Source organism: Bidens hawaiensis, unplaced genomic scaffold (genome assembly GCF_021521415.1).
Source record: "Bidens hawaiensis isolate Kalapana, Puna unplaced genomic scaffold, B.hawaiensis_p1.1 tig00078891_1, whole genome shotgun sequence".
In the NCBI taxonomy this organism is placed as follows: domain Eukaryota; kingdom Viridiplantae; phylum Streptophyta; class Magnoliopsida; order Asterales; family Asteraceae; genus Bidens; species Bidens hawaiensis.
Genome location: NW_027503502.1, coordinates 26,800 through 44,206, shown reverse-complemented (window position 1 = coordinate 44,206; position 17,407 = coordinate 26,800). Strand labels below are relative to the sequence as shown.

Below are 17,407 nucleotides of genomic sequence, written 5' to 3'. Positions count from 1 at the left end.
GCTGGGAACGTCGAGAACTACGTTGTTCGAAGCTCCAGGATGGAATTGGTGGTCTTAACATAATTGATCACTATGTTCAAAACCACCAAAACCTCAAGGAGAATCCACACAGGTGGGACTCAACGCTCCTGACGTGCGAGGAGATTACAGCCTACCCGCATCATACCCAAAGACCAAGCAGGAAACTCGGGCATTTCTGCAAGTGACAAAGACTTCCGCGGGAAGAATCCCCATGGAAAACCTTAGAAAAACCCTTTTCAAAACCCTCTGCTTAAGTCCAAAAGTTCACCTCATGAGAAGAACATTGGACTGGGGGGACTTGAAGAGGTAGGTCCCAGCAAAGCCCAGTTGGACCCGCAAGACTCACCTAAAAGAGGGACGTCTGCGCAGAAACCGACTGGATCCGCAGGACCAACCATGCTCAGAGACGTGACGTCCTTACGCGCAGTACGCAAGCTGGTCCCGCAGGAAATGCCTCCCGATGGTGAAGGACTCCGCCTGTTCCCGCAGCCTCGGATACAAGCCATCAGGGAAGGCCACCCGCGCAGCAAGGCTACACGCACAAGGCACTTAGCTCTCAATCACTCAGTGTCACCTGAAGGAATGAGCGAAGCCGGGAACAATCCCGCACAAGGGCGGGAGGGGGAATACTCCCGCCTAAATAAGCCAGTCCGTACGATACAGGAAGATCTTCTGTACTGTACCTGACGAGGTATGGGAAAAAGATCTGACTAAAGATACGACAGCTTATTGACAACAGTATGGCGAGCAGCATGCTCCTGCACTGTATGTCACTATTAGCCGCTGCCTACTCACCAACTACTGCCATACCACGTGCGTAGCCGTCAGTTGGTGGAACAGGAATAGTATACAGCAGGCCTGGTCGCTATCAGCCGCTACCTACCCACCAACTACCAGCAGGGCACGTGCGTAGGCTACTGTTGGTGGAACAGGAACACTGTTGCAGCCGGCCATACCTCTTTGGAAACCTACCTTCGGCTATAAATACCACAAATGGTATGACCATCTCATCTTATCATATCTTACCACATTATCATCATATTATACCTGATATCTGCTCTAGCAATCTCTTAATATACTTTTATATTTAAAGAGCAATCTAGTCTGATTCTCACGCCGGAGGGTGGTCACAAGGAGGAACCCCCCCTTCTCAGTGACGAGCTCACGGTGTCTGTTTTGCAGGTTATCAGAAGAACCATCTTCCAAGGGTCTAACCCCTCGTGGGAAACATCTATCTAACCCCCAGGTTACCAGTAATCTGCCCGGGGTCCGGTTAGTGTTTCTTCATGAACCAAACCGGTCGAGCACATGCCAAAATGGTTTGGTTTTGGGAGGTTTTTTATCAGCAAATTATCGTACCATTAGATATTTGAAATTACCTTTAGATATTAAGTTATAATCCAGACAAATTATAATTAAAAATACTTATATCTTTATAACTCTTAGATTTACATACACAAAAAAATACTATATTTCCTATTTTGTATAAAACTATATAAATTATAAAAAATATATATTTATTTTTTATAAATATCTAGGGCGGATACCCAACAGGATATTGTATTTTTATTTTGTATAAAAATTATATAAGTTTAAAAATATATTTACTTATTTTATTCATTAAACCATATAAAATTCAAAAATATTTATTTATTTTTATAATAACATCTTGGGCGAGTAAGTATACACGCTAGTTTCAAATCGTATATGAAACTGTAAATACGGTATTCTAGACCGTAAATAGAACTGCATTGCTTCTTACCCGGCTGAACCATGCATGCCAATTTAGTTCGTTTCGCCAGTTCATTTGGTTTCAACTTTCAACGGTTTTTGGACATCCGTATCATGAACTTTGGCATAATTACAAGTGTAATGCATTTTTAACATACTTGTATACCCCAAAAAAATGCGGTTAGATTATTAAATTCATCGATTTAAATTCTATAACTAATAAAAAAAGTTAGTTACTTAAGCATAATTAAAATTAAATGAGAGGTGATTAACTTACAGTAGGGTAAGGCCATTTATAATGAGAATCCCACCATTGAAGCAAAGTTTTCCTTGCCTCATTTGGTAGCTTTCCTTTCTTTTTCTTCTTAGAGAATTCATGTTTAAGGGAACTTATGTGGCCCCCAAATTTCCTCAAGAGTGTATCTTTTAGTTCTTGATCTTCTCTACTTATCAATTGTGTGTTTTCATTCTCACCTCCACTAAATTCTTCTTCTGATGATATTGTTCCATCATCTGAATATCATGGAAACATATGATAAAAAATTAGCAAGAGTTATTACATAAAAAGTAGCATGTTGTATGTATTTTGACATATCAAGTTAGCAAAATTCCTAACACATTTAAAAACTACTAATAAATATATAAAAAAAACATAATAAACAGATAAATACTTAAATAGTATTAACAATTGCTCTACACACCATAAAACAAACCCTAGCTTATTTATACCATGGTGGGTTTACAAGATGTATATTTCTAGTTTACCAATAGTTTTATACCAATTCTAACCGAAGTATCAAGTATATGTCTAGCTTAATTATTTATACAAGTTATAATAAAAAGAATATAAATGGAGGTCACCACAAGAAATCGGAGCTTTACCGGCGACAACAACCATTAACGGCGACATGGTCGGGCGTCGCTGCTAATGCATGTTGCCACCGCTATAGTTCTCGATCTGTGTCAATCCACAACATGAATTCATGGTCCATGATAACATAAAGATTCTCCATTTTCATCTTCACACCGGTGTGAAATTGCATTTAAACATATTTTATCTTTTTTTAGCCACTTTGAAACAAAATGTGACATTTTTTCTCTCTTGTATTCTTGTATAATCACTCTTACTTTGTTACTTTAAAACAATAACAATTCAAAATTATAAAATTATGAAACAAGCAATCTTTTAAACATGCATAATACATTTTCACTCTCAGTACCAAACACCAACATTATATGATCTACAAACATAGTATTTGTTTTTGTCACACGTCTAAAATATTGTGTACCTTAAACTTTTAAAAAATAAATGTCTTGTAACCTTCTAAAATAAGTTGATTGAACACATATATAGTTGAACAGGACAAATGCTTGTTAAGTCATATCAGTGTCCAATACAAGAAACAAAGACTGGGTGATTGACAGGGGCATGAGTATGGCCCACCATCAAATCAAACTGTCAGCCAAACAAACCCTAAACCTACAATAATATCTTTTTCTTTCATCTTTACTGTTTTCTACGTACGTTGCCTAAGACAAATCTTTTACAACTTTTACAACCGCACGTATCTCTCTCACACACACACACACACACAAAGTTATATATATATACACCTTGATCCTTTTAACGATTAATAACACAAATTGCTTATCCTACATACATAGATTACTTTATTTGCATAATAACATAGTTGAGTTTTGTTTTATTCAATAAGGTTTTAGTTTAGATTGTCACTTGTATATGTTAGAACATTCTCTATCCCTATATCCATATAATTACACTAAAAAATATTACATTTTTCTCTTCTGTTTAATTAAATAATATTTTTTTATATCTTTTCCATTATAATTTTCTCTCTCCACCCTATAATTTACAAAAAAAATTACTACATTTTCCCTAAATTTACAAAAAATCAATACATTTTCTCTCTCCACCATATAATTTACACTCACAACCCTACCCTGTAATTTACAAACCCTCCTCACAAAATTTTAGGGAATAGGTTGGGAATGCTCTTATGTGACATTTTGGTTTGTAACTTTTTACCGTTTCACTTCGAACCACTTCTTTTACCGTTTCAGACCATACCACTAACACAATTACTTAAACATGTTAACTTAAAAGATTTTAGTCATAGGCTTAGCTTTAAAGGGGACAGAGCTGGTCACCACCGTTTTTTCGATTAGTAGGATAAATTTTCGCAATTTTATCCAAAAATTTTAAGTATGAGCCAGGTCTTCCGTTTGTGACTTCAGTCACCTTTATGATTTATCCCAAACTTCGCCACTGATTTTAGTATTTTATAATAATAGAAATAGTAATGATAACATAAAATTATTGATAAAATAATAAAAATAAAATATACAATATTTTAAATAGTTTCTCGATCTTTAAAAAATATTATAAACAAGACAATAGTACATATATAATATTATAATAGCACAGTTTACAAAATTTTGCATTGTGTATTTAAGAAAAATGTTTTTGTAAATCAATGGGTAAAAGAAACAAAATTACAAAAATAAAAGAATATGGCAATTAATGAGCCGGCTCCAGCCTTTTACAAGCCGAGCTCAGACTTAAATTTTCAACGCATTAAAAATATACAAGCCACGCTGGGGCGGTTCGGTTTGTAAACAAGCAAATCTTGAGCCATGGTCAGCTCATTTCGTTGTTCATGGCTCACTCGTTTGGCTCGTTTATAAATAAACGGACAATAAGTTCTCGAAAGCAAACTCTAGTCTTTAAACACTCCCACAACAATTCTTCTAATAATATCTATATAAACAAATATGTGTATGTGTGTGTGTTTGTTTTTTTATTAAAGGTATGGGAGAATATACATGACATGCAAATGTAAAGGCTATGGGCAGGGCCCGGTCCCACAAGATGACACGTTGGCCACCGCCATCAACTGGCTAATAAGAGTGGGAGTGAGTTGACAAGTGAACAAATGACACCACTCAGTGCTTCTTCTGTGAAAGGCTGCATAAAGCAGCCAGCGGAAGACACGGGAGTCCATGTGATAATACTATACATTCACCTTCCCGGTTCCCATGGGTGATTATTCTTCAACTTTTCATCTTTAATCTATGTTTATTTGTGTTTTTCTTTTTTCAAAAATATAAATAATAATAATAGTAATAATAAGAACTTAATAGTCTTCGAATGGTGAGGAAGAGACCCACGTTTGATTTTTGTCCTAGACATTTACTTTAAGAGACATTAGGGTGATAACGGAAGACTAGGCAGGTAGATGGCTTTCACTAGTTGGATCCTTGAACAGAACGAGTTAGATCTCACCGCACTGTCGTGCCTTCAGGCGAGTATTCAAAAACGTTGGCCTAAGGTGAGGGTTTTTCCTGGATTCAAAGACTAGTGTATCACAATGTGGTGAAATTAGCCATTAGCTCATTTGGAAGATTTGTTTGTCGTTAAAAAAACCAGTGGGTGTTTTGTGGCGGCGGTTGTATAGAATCAAGTTAGTCGATGGTGCAAGGTCCCACCTATTGTAGGTTTCTCGGTTAGAGATATGTTGAAGCTGCACAAGTCGATGGGGTTAGGGCCAGGGAGAAAGAGGTGCTCCATGGGATTGTGATTATAGCGTGTTGGAGCTTGTGGAGGGTGAGGAACGCAAGAGTTTTTGAAAAGAACGGTATTAAGATTGAAGCTATAATTGGGGTGATTAAATCGCTAGGCGCTAGGTAATCTTTGGTACAATTACATATCGATAAAGAGCCAACTAGATTGGCTAAACTAGTGAAATTTTAAAATTTTAATCTAATATAGTTGTGTTTTGTTGGTTAATGGCGCCCTCCGGCATGTGGGGAATGTTTGCCTGGCGTTTTCGACGTTGGTTTATAGAAGTATACTTTTCCAAAAGAAACAAAAAGTAAATGTTAGATCTTGTAAATGATATTATTGTTTATATAGTGAGACTTCATATATTGATATCATGCAAGTTACACATGTATAATACACAGTTAAAGAAAATGTGAAGACTAAAGTTGAAGCCAAACAAGGTTTTAAAAGTTATGTTTAAATCAGTGTAGTATACCAACATATGCACAACTGATCAAGATAAAACCTAAAATGAGGCCATGCGGTGTACTAGCGTGGAGACCATGCGTGGGATGATGTGGCAACAAAATGGTGAGAATGGAACATCACGCCGCCCTATTCGCCATTCTCATTTGCAACGTGAAAATGGTCCGCGCCACGCAACCATTCAACTTCACCATTCTCCTTCAGTCGGCAGAAGTCAATATAATACATATATAATTTGTATTAGAATATATGAAAAAAGAGAACGAAGATAGGTTGAGTGGTGCAGGTGAATGGTGTATAAACCATGGCCTGATAGTAAATTGAAAGAAATAAACACAATATCTGAGTAATTAAGAATCTACTGTATGATAAACAAATTGAAACCATGCAACAGCTTTATCTGTTCATTCATGTTTTATGAAACTTAACTTCACTCGAAGTTAAACGAACAAGCCCAAACACACTCAAACCAGCGTGTTGTTGTGTCAAACCACATGCACATGATCATATGGCTTGGGTGCACAGATTTGTGTTTAACAATTAACTAAAGTTCAATAAAAGAAGACAATGCACACAAGGCCAGCAAACAATAATCTTCACATATATAACTAAAAGCTGTTAACTTGTACTTTGAAAATATATACTAATGGTTGCTAATCTCTCTTTAATTAGTGTAAATCAGAATCACTTTCTTTTATTATAACGAGTTTGAGCATCAAAGGCTGCTTAAAAAGTTAAAAACTTGCATGATAACCACCACCTCATCTAGAGATGGAGACAACACATTAATTAAGCCACTAAAGAACTCAAAAGGCAAATTTAAGCTTAAATATATAGCCAGGGCTGGTCCATGGGCCAGCGAAAATAAGTTAAGGTTTTAGGCCCACATTTAATTAAGGCCTCAAATCCAAAAAGAAAAAAATTATATATAGATATGTTATAATGGGTAAAATAAATTCAAAATAATATATTTATGTGGTGGTAGGCTTGATTGCTAATAAAGTATATGTCGAGTTCAAAACCTGTAGAAATTATTTTTTTTTTCAAAATGTTTTCCTTTATAATTATCATAAAAAGGCCCTAAAATCTTATTTTGATTTAGGCCTCCACATTTATTGAGCCGACCGTGAATATAGCCTGCGTACTAGCTTTAGTTTACAATTAATTGCCATTTAATAAGATTGATTCTAAGTATCAACAAAGGGACAACAACCAATGCATAAAACCTTAAAATGAGCTTCTTTTGGAATGCATTCTAAATGATTCACAAACAGGACCACATGAAACTAGAATCAACTTAAAATGAAGTACCTTGAGATTAGATTATTTGTAATCTGTACTTCTCAGGTTAGTTTTTATTCATGAACTTTTTTCTATAAATTATTCAAGTTATACTCTATTCACAAGGCAACGTTGTTCTTTTAATTAACTAAAAAGTGTTACTTTAACCTAAACAAACACACTTAGACAATTCCCAATGCATATTTATGCCCACGTGCATTATGTTTCCAATAAAATCTATTGGAACATGTGAGGTATGTTGGGCGTTTTATAAATTTAAAATTACTAATTTTTTTTAAAAATAATCAGTTTCTGAATATTATAATAAAATGATCCAATTACGATAGAGAGGCAGGTAAGCCGGAAATAAGTTGCGCCATTTTGAATGGCAAAACCGATCCTACTGAGAAACAGTTTTTTTAGAATTACCAGCTCCAAACTCTTTCCAAAAACAATTTTTTCACATGCATGAACAAAATCTCAAATGAAATAAGCAAAGATCCTAGGTTAACTTGTTTAGAAGGTCTTATTCAAAAACATACTTGAATCCATTAAACAGTAAGATGGTAAAACTTTTAATCCCTAACTAAGACGGCCTTATTTCATGTTTGTTTTCTTAATCATGTATTAAATTACACCCTAATTTTCTTGTGTTGAAAGTGATCATTTTTTGTATTTCTGGTCACTCAACATGTTGATCAGTTCCTTGAAAATGCTTTGGGTGCTGTATAAAACTTAAATTTTTACTGTCATGCTTAAGACACTTGTAATACTTAGCTTTCTTATCGCTACAAAAATACTTGTAACAACCGTACGAAACTATTTAACACAGAGAGCAACATAACACAACCGTCAAGACCGCTTTAAATCAGAAGAGTCCTGCCCCTTGTAATGCACTTGGCTCTCATATCGGATATGAAATCCTTGAGCTAGTATGATAACTAAGACAATATTTGTGTAACTATAATTTCTACTGGAAATAGAAAGGGAAAAAAAATAACACCAAACATGACTGACTACCACCAAAACTGTAAAAGGAAAATAAATGTTGTTGAAAAGTCCATGATTGTATGCCTCTATTGAATTTTATTTTCTTATATTTTAGGCATGCAATACAAATCACTATAACATAAAGTCACGCACGCGCACGCGTGCGCACACACACAGATACATATATGACGTATTCTTAAGACTTAAATGTATGTGCACTACCGATATAGTAAAATCCAAAGCACATTTAAATTAGGCAAATACAAAGTTTCAGAAAAGAAATAAAAAGAACAGGCAAGTCAAAAATAGAATAGTTAATTAAGTCACATCATGTTTATCTTTATCTATAAATTTTAACTAAAAAAAATCATGCATCTCTAAATTTTGTTTATATTTTAAAAACATCTTACGTCACATTCCATGTTTCTATCTATTTTACTCACAAACACTTATTGTATTAGTTTTTCTCTTTCCTACCCACTCGCATAATGTTACTCTCTACGGTATATTTTAGTGCGGTAATGAGAATACGAAGTTGAAGCTAATCAATATTGAAAAACTATACACTACAGAAGGACGAACATACCTTTACATAGATTGCTAAGCTGTGTTTCGATATTGTTGAGGAAAACAGTCGCTTCGTCAAAAGGCCTTGCGAGATCGGACTTATATTTCACTAACACCTGGATGTAGGTCTCCTACATGGTAAAATAAAATACCGAAACTATGATATTTCGTAACCTAAACATGATTATATATTGGAATTTGGAACCTACAATCCCGTAGGCTCGATACTATAACCCTAAATACAATCCACATTAATCAGCTTGTGGATTATTCGCAGACTTTTAGACCTAGTTTCATTATTGTACTTTATTTTATGCTTTTTTTTCTCTAGCAGTCTGAGCGTCTGATTCACTACCAATCTGACTGCGACTATAGTATTTAAAGTTATCGTATCGAGCCTATAACTTAAGTGAGAGGTATACGAATTACCATGAACTCGTCGAGTTTCGGATCTGCCCCTAAGCAATTAGTCGAGACGACAGCGTTCCGCATACAACTGCTGTTTTCTCGACGGAGATCCTCTAGAAAACATGCTATTTCCGGTGGCGCTCCTAACTGTAATAACAAATTATTGTTCAGATTTAACAACCGTTTGTTACGGCTATTTGTTAGCCTCTTAATGATAACCGAGCTAATTTAAAGTTTAGCTCTTAACCATTAAAAAAATATTTAGATTTAACAACCGTTTGTTACCGTTAATGCTAAGTGGTCTTAACCACTAACAAAAATATTATTCAGACTGTTTGGTCCTCCATGTTAAGAGGTACCTTAGTGGTTAAGTAGTAATCTAAGGCTACCTCTTAATTAGGTAGGAGGCTATAAACCATTAGCCTCGGTTCATAGCCTCATTTACCAAAAAGGCATGTTAAAAAGTAACCTTAGATGGTGGTCGGTTTTCAAGTAATCTAAAGGTTACCTCTCTTAACTAGGCTAAGAGGCTAAGAACTATTAGCTTTAGTTCATAGCCTCTTAACCATTAGCCTCGGATGTTAAGAGGTAACCTTGGATGGTGGTTAAGAAGTAATCTAAGGTTACCTCTTAACCGAGTCTACCAAACAAACAAACAAACGTCGGCGCATACATATAATGAATGACCTTTTGGCAATCGAAATGAGCATCAAGCAGCTTCGGATACAACGGATGAGAAGCGATTCTCGCTTTAATTATATCATTACAATTATAATTATAATTATTATAATTATAATCATGATCAACTTCATCCTCATCTTCATCGACGTCACCGTTTTTATTACGACGAATCTGATCAGTTGTGGCTGCAACGGAAACAGCTTCGGTTGTTACGGAGGCAGCTGCCGGAAACAGATTATTATTATTATCCGATCCGTAAAACGACGACGTTCGGTAATACTCCGGCAGTGAAATTAGGTTTGTTTGGGTAGAAGAAGGAGTAGTGTAATTGGAGATGGAGTGGAAGTTGTACATATCTTCTTCCATGATGTGATTTAAGCAAATTGTGTAGTGTGAGTGTTGTTGTTGCGTGTAATATTATTTTAGAGTTAAGAACAGTTTTAGGGTTCTGATATGCTTTTGGATTTAGTGGAGAGAGAGAGAGAGTGAAAAGTTGTGGAGGAAGAAAAGGTTTGTGTAGTAGGATCATGGAATTTTATACCAGAATTATTATTGTTTTAAATTTACGTTATTTTACATTTATACTTTACACAATAAATACATACACTCAAGATAATAAAAACAATGATATATTTTTTAATGGTGTTAGTTCGGTTGGCTGGGTAAGTAAAGTAACGGTTACTTACCCAATTATGAATTCTCATACGGTGATGTTCTCTCGAGTAAGTGGCATACATTTGTGAGAATCGAACTCGAGACCTTCATGAGAAAACCTTATGAAAACCCTATTTCATAACAACTCACACGCTCGTCTCATTTTGTTCTAAATTTACTCCTTAGTGAAACTCAAATCGTCGACCTCTATGATTAGACTAGCATTGTATAACATGCTAAGATATCGTTGAATGAAACGTCTTATAGGTCATGTTACGCGAACTTGTATCTCGTATAATCATTTTATGCATATGTGTATTTAATCTGTAAAGAGAGTCATGTGATTACTAATATTTTAAAAACCTACAACAACGATTAATATTTAATCTGTAAAGAGAGTCATGTGATTACTAATATTTTAAAATGTAATTATACTTTAAATTCTAAGTTAATAGAACTTAAAACTAGAAGGACTAAAGTGTAAAATCAATTAAACTTTAATATGAAAATAAAATTCAGCCAAGACCCACTGCTCAGCCGCCACTATCCCGTTTTTCCGTATATATTTCCGGGCTCGCCGGAGTCGATATTCCGGCGGCCGGAATATATGACGGAAAAACGGGATAGTGGCGGCTGAGCAGTGGGTCTTGGCTGAATTTTATTTTCATATTAAAGTTTAATTGATTTTACACTTTAGTCCTTCTAGTTTTAAGTTCTATTAACTTAGAATTTAAAGTATAATTACATTTTAAACCTCGAACTTTGTTATATGCTATAAACGTAAATAAAGAAATTATAACTTGGGTATTTAACGTATTATTGCGACTCATTTAAATAGAAACTTTAAATCTTGGAATTTCGTAAAACGAACAATCGATAAACATGAATCCTCGAGAATATTATTAAGGTATATATATATATATATTATATACAAAACCGAAAATTCGAAATGGGTCGGGTTTAAAAAGTAACGAATGTTACAAGATATCGTGTAGCATTCGTTCAATATTATCATCCGACATACACAATTACATGCAAGTGTAGAATGTAAACATATTTTATAATGAATGTAAGTATAGCATATATAAATTGTTTTATGATTTAATTTGATTTTTATTTTATTTCACAAGGAATCATAAACTTAAGTGCGTTATTCAATGGAGATTAAAAATAATTTTAATAATGTCATTAATAGGAAATAAAGAGTAAGTGACTTTATGAATCTATGTTTTTCTTTAATGTAGCAATGCATATGTTCAATGAAGAAAATACTTTGACTGTACTATAGCCTTTTAAAAGATAAAACTTTAAAAAATCACTTCAAATAGCTTATCTGAACTTCTGAATACTGTCTTTTGTTTTGTTTTATTTTCAGATATATGTGTTTGTTTAATAATATATATAGTTCATGCGCTAGTGATCGATAAAAGATTAATCAGTTTGGTGTGGATGATATGATCAAATGAGGCTTGCCGAATGCAAGTGTGTGCATTTGTATATACCGCGTAAAGTATACACAAATGTGTGCGTTTGAAAATTTTCAAGATATTAACAAACAATGAAAGTGTTTAATTATATACTTTTTTTATATTGTCATGATATATGGCTATGTCTTCCATTTCTTGCAGTTCATCTAAGAAGCTTATGCATTCATCAATGGAGAGTACTTAAGCAAGTATTGTGTACAAAACCTGCCATTCTTGAGAGTGTTTTTTTAATATGAAATTGCATCTTGTAACCTTCCTTGAATTCAACCTCTTTGGAAGTCCATCATTTGTCATTTTCTTTTGAGCACGTCGCCATTGTTTAGTATCGGTTCGATTCTTTACAACACCATCTCTCTAGAACAATCGAAAAAGAAAACCCCAAAAAGTAAAGTCATTATACGCCTAAAAAGATATCGACACGTGCTTTACATTGATTGAAAATCATAAACACGATTATTTGTTTCGGTTTTGATAATATAGGTACCGATGTTGTTTGGTAGGAATCGGTTCAGTTCGTCATGATACCATACTTGTATAGCTTACGATATAAAAAATGTTTTATTTTGAATACAACTTTGTTTTGTAGTTTTATACAAAGTTCATAACCAAGGCCGTCTCTAAGGATTTGAATACCTTGGCCGAGCCGAAATAAAAAGGCTCATAGCCTTAACGAGTAAAGAAATATATAAGCTAATTTTTTTAAACGAGACTTAGTGTTATAACAATAAACATTGAAAAATATATTATTAAAAAAATACCGTAATAACTAACGATTAACCAATGATTTGTGAAACTCTCCTAACATTGAAAAAAAATAGATTGGTTCTTGGTGGCAAGCTCGGTCAACCGTGGAGGAGCCTGGTGGTTAACAACAAACCAACAGTGCTGGCCAGCTAGGTTGGTCGTTGCTCAGCATTCGTAAAGAAGGAAGAAACCAAAGAGAAATTTCAATCGACAGCCTTTTTCTTTTATTTTGCATGGGGTTTTTATTTAATCTTTGTAGTTTTTAGTTTTAGTTTGGGCCCAATAATTTAAACTTGATTAAATGGATTATGGATAAAAAAGAATTTTGGGCCGAATAATTATAAGATGGTAAAGAGCAATTCATATTATCCAATAAAGAGAATTAGATATTATCCGAAAATATTATCTAAGTTTTATATTTTTAAATGTATATATAAAAAATATAGATCAGTAAGTTTTGGCCCCTAAAAATTGCGTGCTCCGACCGACGGTCCGACCGGCGCCACCTTCCAGCCGGCCATGTTCATAACATAACGTTAAGAAAACATTAAACACAACTGCGAAAATCAGACACTTACTATTATAAAAGGACTATTCCGATAAATTTGGATAGTAAGAATATTTTAGTCATTCATGACCTTCACTAGAAGAATAAACGTTGGTTCATTTTAGGGATCACATGTGTAAATGTGTAATGTGTCACGCTTTAAACTATTGGCATCACATATGTGAGTTTTCTAAATTATGAACCAAACGTGTAATATATATATATGAATATACTAGATGGATCATTCATGTAGTTAACTTTTATAATAATAATAATAATAATAATAATAATAATAATAATAATAATAAAACTTAATTATATATACACTGTTCATGTACCTGACAGGCTGACACACCAAATGCAAATTATCATCGAAAATATCAAAAAATCTCATTAATGGGCCTGTTAAAAAATAATAAGTAAGGCCCAGCTGAAACTCCAAGGTCCAATGACACCATATAAGCCTAGCAGTCAGCCAGTCAATAAGCCACTATTTTAATAGGTTGGTGTTTTTTTATTTTTTAATTTTTTTGTAATCTAACAATTTGTTTTTATTTATTTGCTAATTTTGTTTGTTATTGTAAGTTACTTGAAGCATGGTTATCACAAGCTAAACCAGGGCGAAGTTTGAACTCGATTTATAAACCGAGACAAGCCACCGGTTCACAACCGAGTTGATTTCCAACGAGCCATTTTTTTGCTTTTCTCGAGTCAGTTTTAAGTCTTGGTTCCACCAGTTGATTATTTGTGAGAAGGCATTCTACAATATCATAAAAGAACTAGAACTTTACTACATAAAAATCTCTAATAACATAAGCACGATCAACATTTTAAGATCTAAGTAAAATTTACTACCGAATAATAAGTAAACAAAGATTAAAATAAGGTTCAATATAATACAAATACATACATTACCAAGGCACAAATTACAATCAAATACTAGGTCACTGGATCAATAGAATAATGAAAAAAGAAAAACTACGATACAAAATATTAAAGTTTGGGTTTTACTTAAACAAACCGAACCAAGCCAAGCCAACTCGTTTAAACAGATGGTCTATTTGACCACAGGTCAAGATGACGAATATTGTAGATAGAAAGATTTGGTGGAATAAAACATGGAGTAGTGGATAGTCGTTCTTTTGCTATAATAATTAATAAAGCTAAAGAAAAGATAACAAACAGAACAAGATGGCATGAGTGGTCTAAGTGCTTCCATTAGGTGCATTTCTAAGGTGGAGATCACTCCATTTAGTTATGTCATCTTGAAATATCAAAATCTAGTATATTCTTATATTCATTATTGTAGGTGTCAACTCTTGTAAAAATAAAATGTCTTCAACTTTTGTGAAAATGATAAGGGTAGTTTCTTCATGAAAATCCCAAGTAATTCCATTTTTGAATAACAGTCATTTTTATTTTCATTTTTGTTGGTATTTAGTTGTCTTGTAGTTACTGAAGGATGAGTACAATACATAGCCATATATAGAGAATCGCCAGATCACATAAGCGTGCGTAAATTGTGCGAGTTAAATATAGTGACATAGAACTAGAGACGGTTTTATGGTTGCATAACCATCTTGTGTATCATAGTTTTACAACAAGTATAAGGGTTTATCTTATTATCTCAATCCTCTATAAGTTGATTTGTATTGAACTACAATGTTAAAAAAATTAAAATCGTATAAAACAACGCACACATGATCAATTGGAAACTTTGATTCACAACTTTGTAAATATGTAAATATAGGATTTGGGTCAGATTAAAAGTATAGCAGTTTAAATTTAGGTTATAAATTAGTAATAAATTTATTTTTCTCATGAAAATCATGTTTTTAAACAAATGTACAAAACTATTCATTCACATACAATAGTTTTTTCATCCTAATATGACATTAGCCTAAAACTTTATGGGAATTAAAATGTTGTTAGATGAGTTATGCTTTAGTGGAATCACACTATTACATACCTAAGAGATGACAAGGCACCATTAGTTATCAAGTTTTGTCTATTGACTAAAATAGCCTTCTAAACTCATCACAACACAACCATGGCCTTACATTTGTTATTAACATGAGCATTTAACATATTATATTTGCTTTATAAAAGTATTCAGAGATGAATGAGTTAATAATAATGGTATCCAAGAAATGTATTGAAGCATTAGAACTTAAGTTGCTATGATTTGGCATATTTACAAGTCCAACAATTGTGTCTCATTTCATGAGATTAGGTCAAGGGTATAACATAATTTACAAAAAAATTAAGCTAGCATCATGAGCATATACTTGGCATTTCATAGCCCTTTAAGTTTCAAACCAAAAAAGCAAAAGCCAAGTTTGTCTTTGGATAATTGATGCAATTATTTATATAATATAAAAATGAAGAGGTAGGTCCCAGCAGAGCCCAGTTGGACCCGCAGGACTCACCTTGAAGAGAGACGTCTGCGCAGAAACCAACTGGATCCGCAGGACCCACCATGCTCAGAGACGTGACGTCCTTACGCGCAGTACGCAAGCTGTTCCCGCAGGAAATGCCTCCCAATGGTGAAGTACTCCGCCTGTTCCCGCAGCTGCGGATACACGCCATCAGGGAAGGCCACCCGGCAGCAAGGCTACACGCACAAGGCACTTAGCTCTCAATAATTCAGTAGTCACCTGAAGGAATGAGCAAAGTCGGGAACAATCCCGCACAAAGGCGGGAGGGGGAATACTCCCGCCCAAATAAGCCAGTCCGTACGATACTGGAGGATCTTTTGTACTGTACCTGACGAGGTATGGGCAAAAGATCTGACCAGAGATACGACAGCTCATTGACAACAGTATGGCGAGCAGCATGCTCTTGTACTGTATGTCACTATTAGCCGCTGCCTACTCACCAACTCCTGTCATACCACGTGCATAGCCGGCAGTTGGTGGAAAAGGAATAGTACACAGCAGGCCTGGTCACTGTCAGCCGCTGCCTACCCACCAACTACCAGCATGGCACGTGCGTAGGCCACAGTTGGTAGAACAGGAATATTATTCAGCCGGCTATACCTTCTTGGAAACCTACCTTCGGCTATAAATACCCCAAATGGTATGATCATCTAATCTCATCTTGTATCTTATATCATATACCTGATATCTGCTCTAGCAATCTCTTAATATATACTTATATTCAAGAGCAATCTAGTCTGATTCTCACGCCGGAGGGTGGTCACAAGGAGGTACCCCCCCTTCTCAGTGACGAGCTCACGGTGTCTGTTTTGCAGGTTATCAGAAGAACCATCTTTGCCGGATCTAACCCCTCGTGGGAAACATCTATTTAACCCCCAGATTATCCGTAATCTGCCCGTGGTCGATTAGTGTTTCTTCATTGGCGCCATCCGTGGGTAAAAGCTAGAACTTCATTTCTTTTCAGTTTTTTCAAACTTCTGGAAAGATGGTTAAAGAAACTCCGGTAACCACAACCCCAGCTACTGGGGGGAATACCGGCGACTACACAGTTTTTAGGAACACTACCCCGGTTACCCAAGCCGGGGCAAGTGTAGTAAATTTTACGAACACTACCCCAGTTACCCAAGCTGGGGCAAGTGCAGTAAATAATCGCTCACTGGGATTCACCGATACTCAGTTAGAGAGACAACGAACGAGGCTCCCCCGCCAAACACTCGATGAAGTTAAAGCGTGGGCGGAAGCACGTCAAAAAGAATTCCAAGCTGAGTTGGATGAACGCTTACGTTTACTCCAACAGGCTGATGAATTCGTAGGGTACTTTGACGATGATTCGGAGGAATCCGATAGTGACGCAAACCCTCGTCATAGGGCGAAAGGGAAGCGTAAGGAAACGGACTCCCAACCGAGAAGGCATTTTGGAGAAACCTTCAAACAAAAAAATGCGGGTGGAAACCCACGTGACTTCTCCAAAACATTTACACCAACTGCTGCAAAGGCGGGAACGTCCAAATTTGCAAGGGATATTGCGGAAGCAATCGTCCCGAAAAGTGCCAAACAGATGTCCAACATCGGCACTTACGATGGTATATCTGATCCAGACGATCATTTGAACAGGTTCATAGCAGGGGCAACCGTCAGTAGTTGGACGGAACCTACGTGGTGTTACATGTTCCAAATGACGCTTGTTGGGCCAGCTAGAGCGTGGTTCGATCGTCTACCGGTCAACCACATCTACGACTGGGCAGACTTCCAACAGAAGTTTAGCCAACACTTCAGCCAACAAAGAAAGTATACCGAAGAGCAATGGACA

General features: G+C 35.3%; 1 protein-coding gene across 1 annotated transcript; it reads right to left on the bottom strand.

Annotated features, from left to right (window-relative positions):
* Positions 1 to 2,029: 2,029 nt before the first annotated feature.
* LOC143607013 (homeobox protein knotted-1-like 6) lies at positions 2,030 to 10,093 on the bottom strand (the record flags this gene model as incomplete). The annotated part of the gene is made up of 4 exons (XM_077082607.1): positions 9,734 to 10,093; positions 9,068 to 9,193; positions 8,658 to 8,769; positions 2,030 to 2,265 (listed from the first exon to the last, which is right to left on the bottom strand). Coding segments are annotated over exons 1-4 (834 nt in total), but the record flags the coding sequence as incomplete, so codon positions are not given.
* Between the last annotated feature and the right edge of the window lie 7,314 nt (positions 10,094 to 17,407).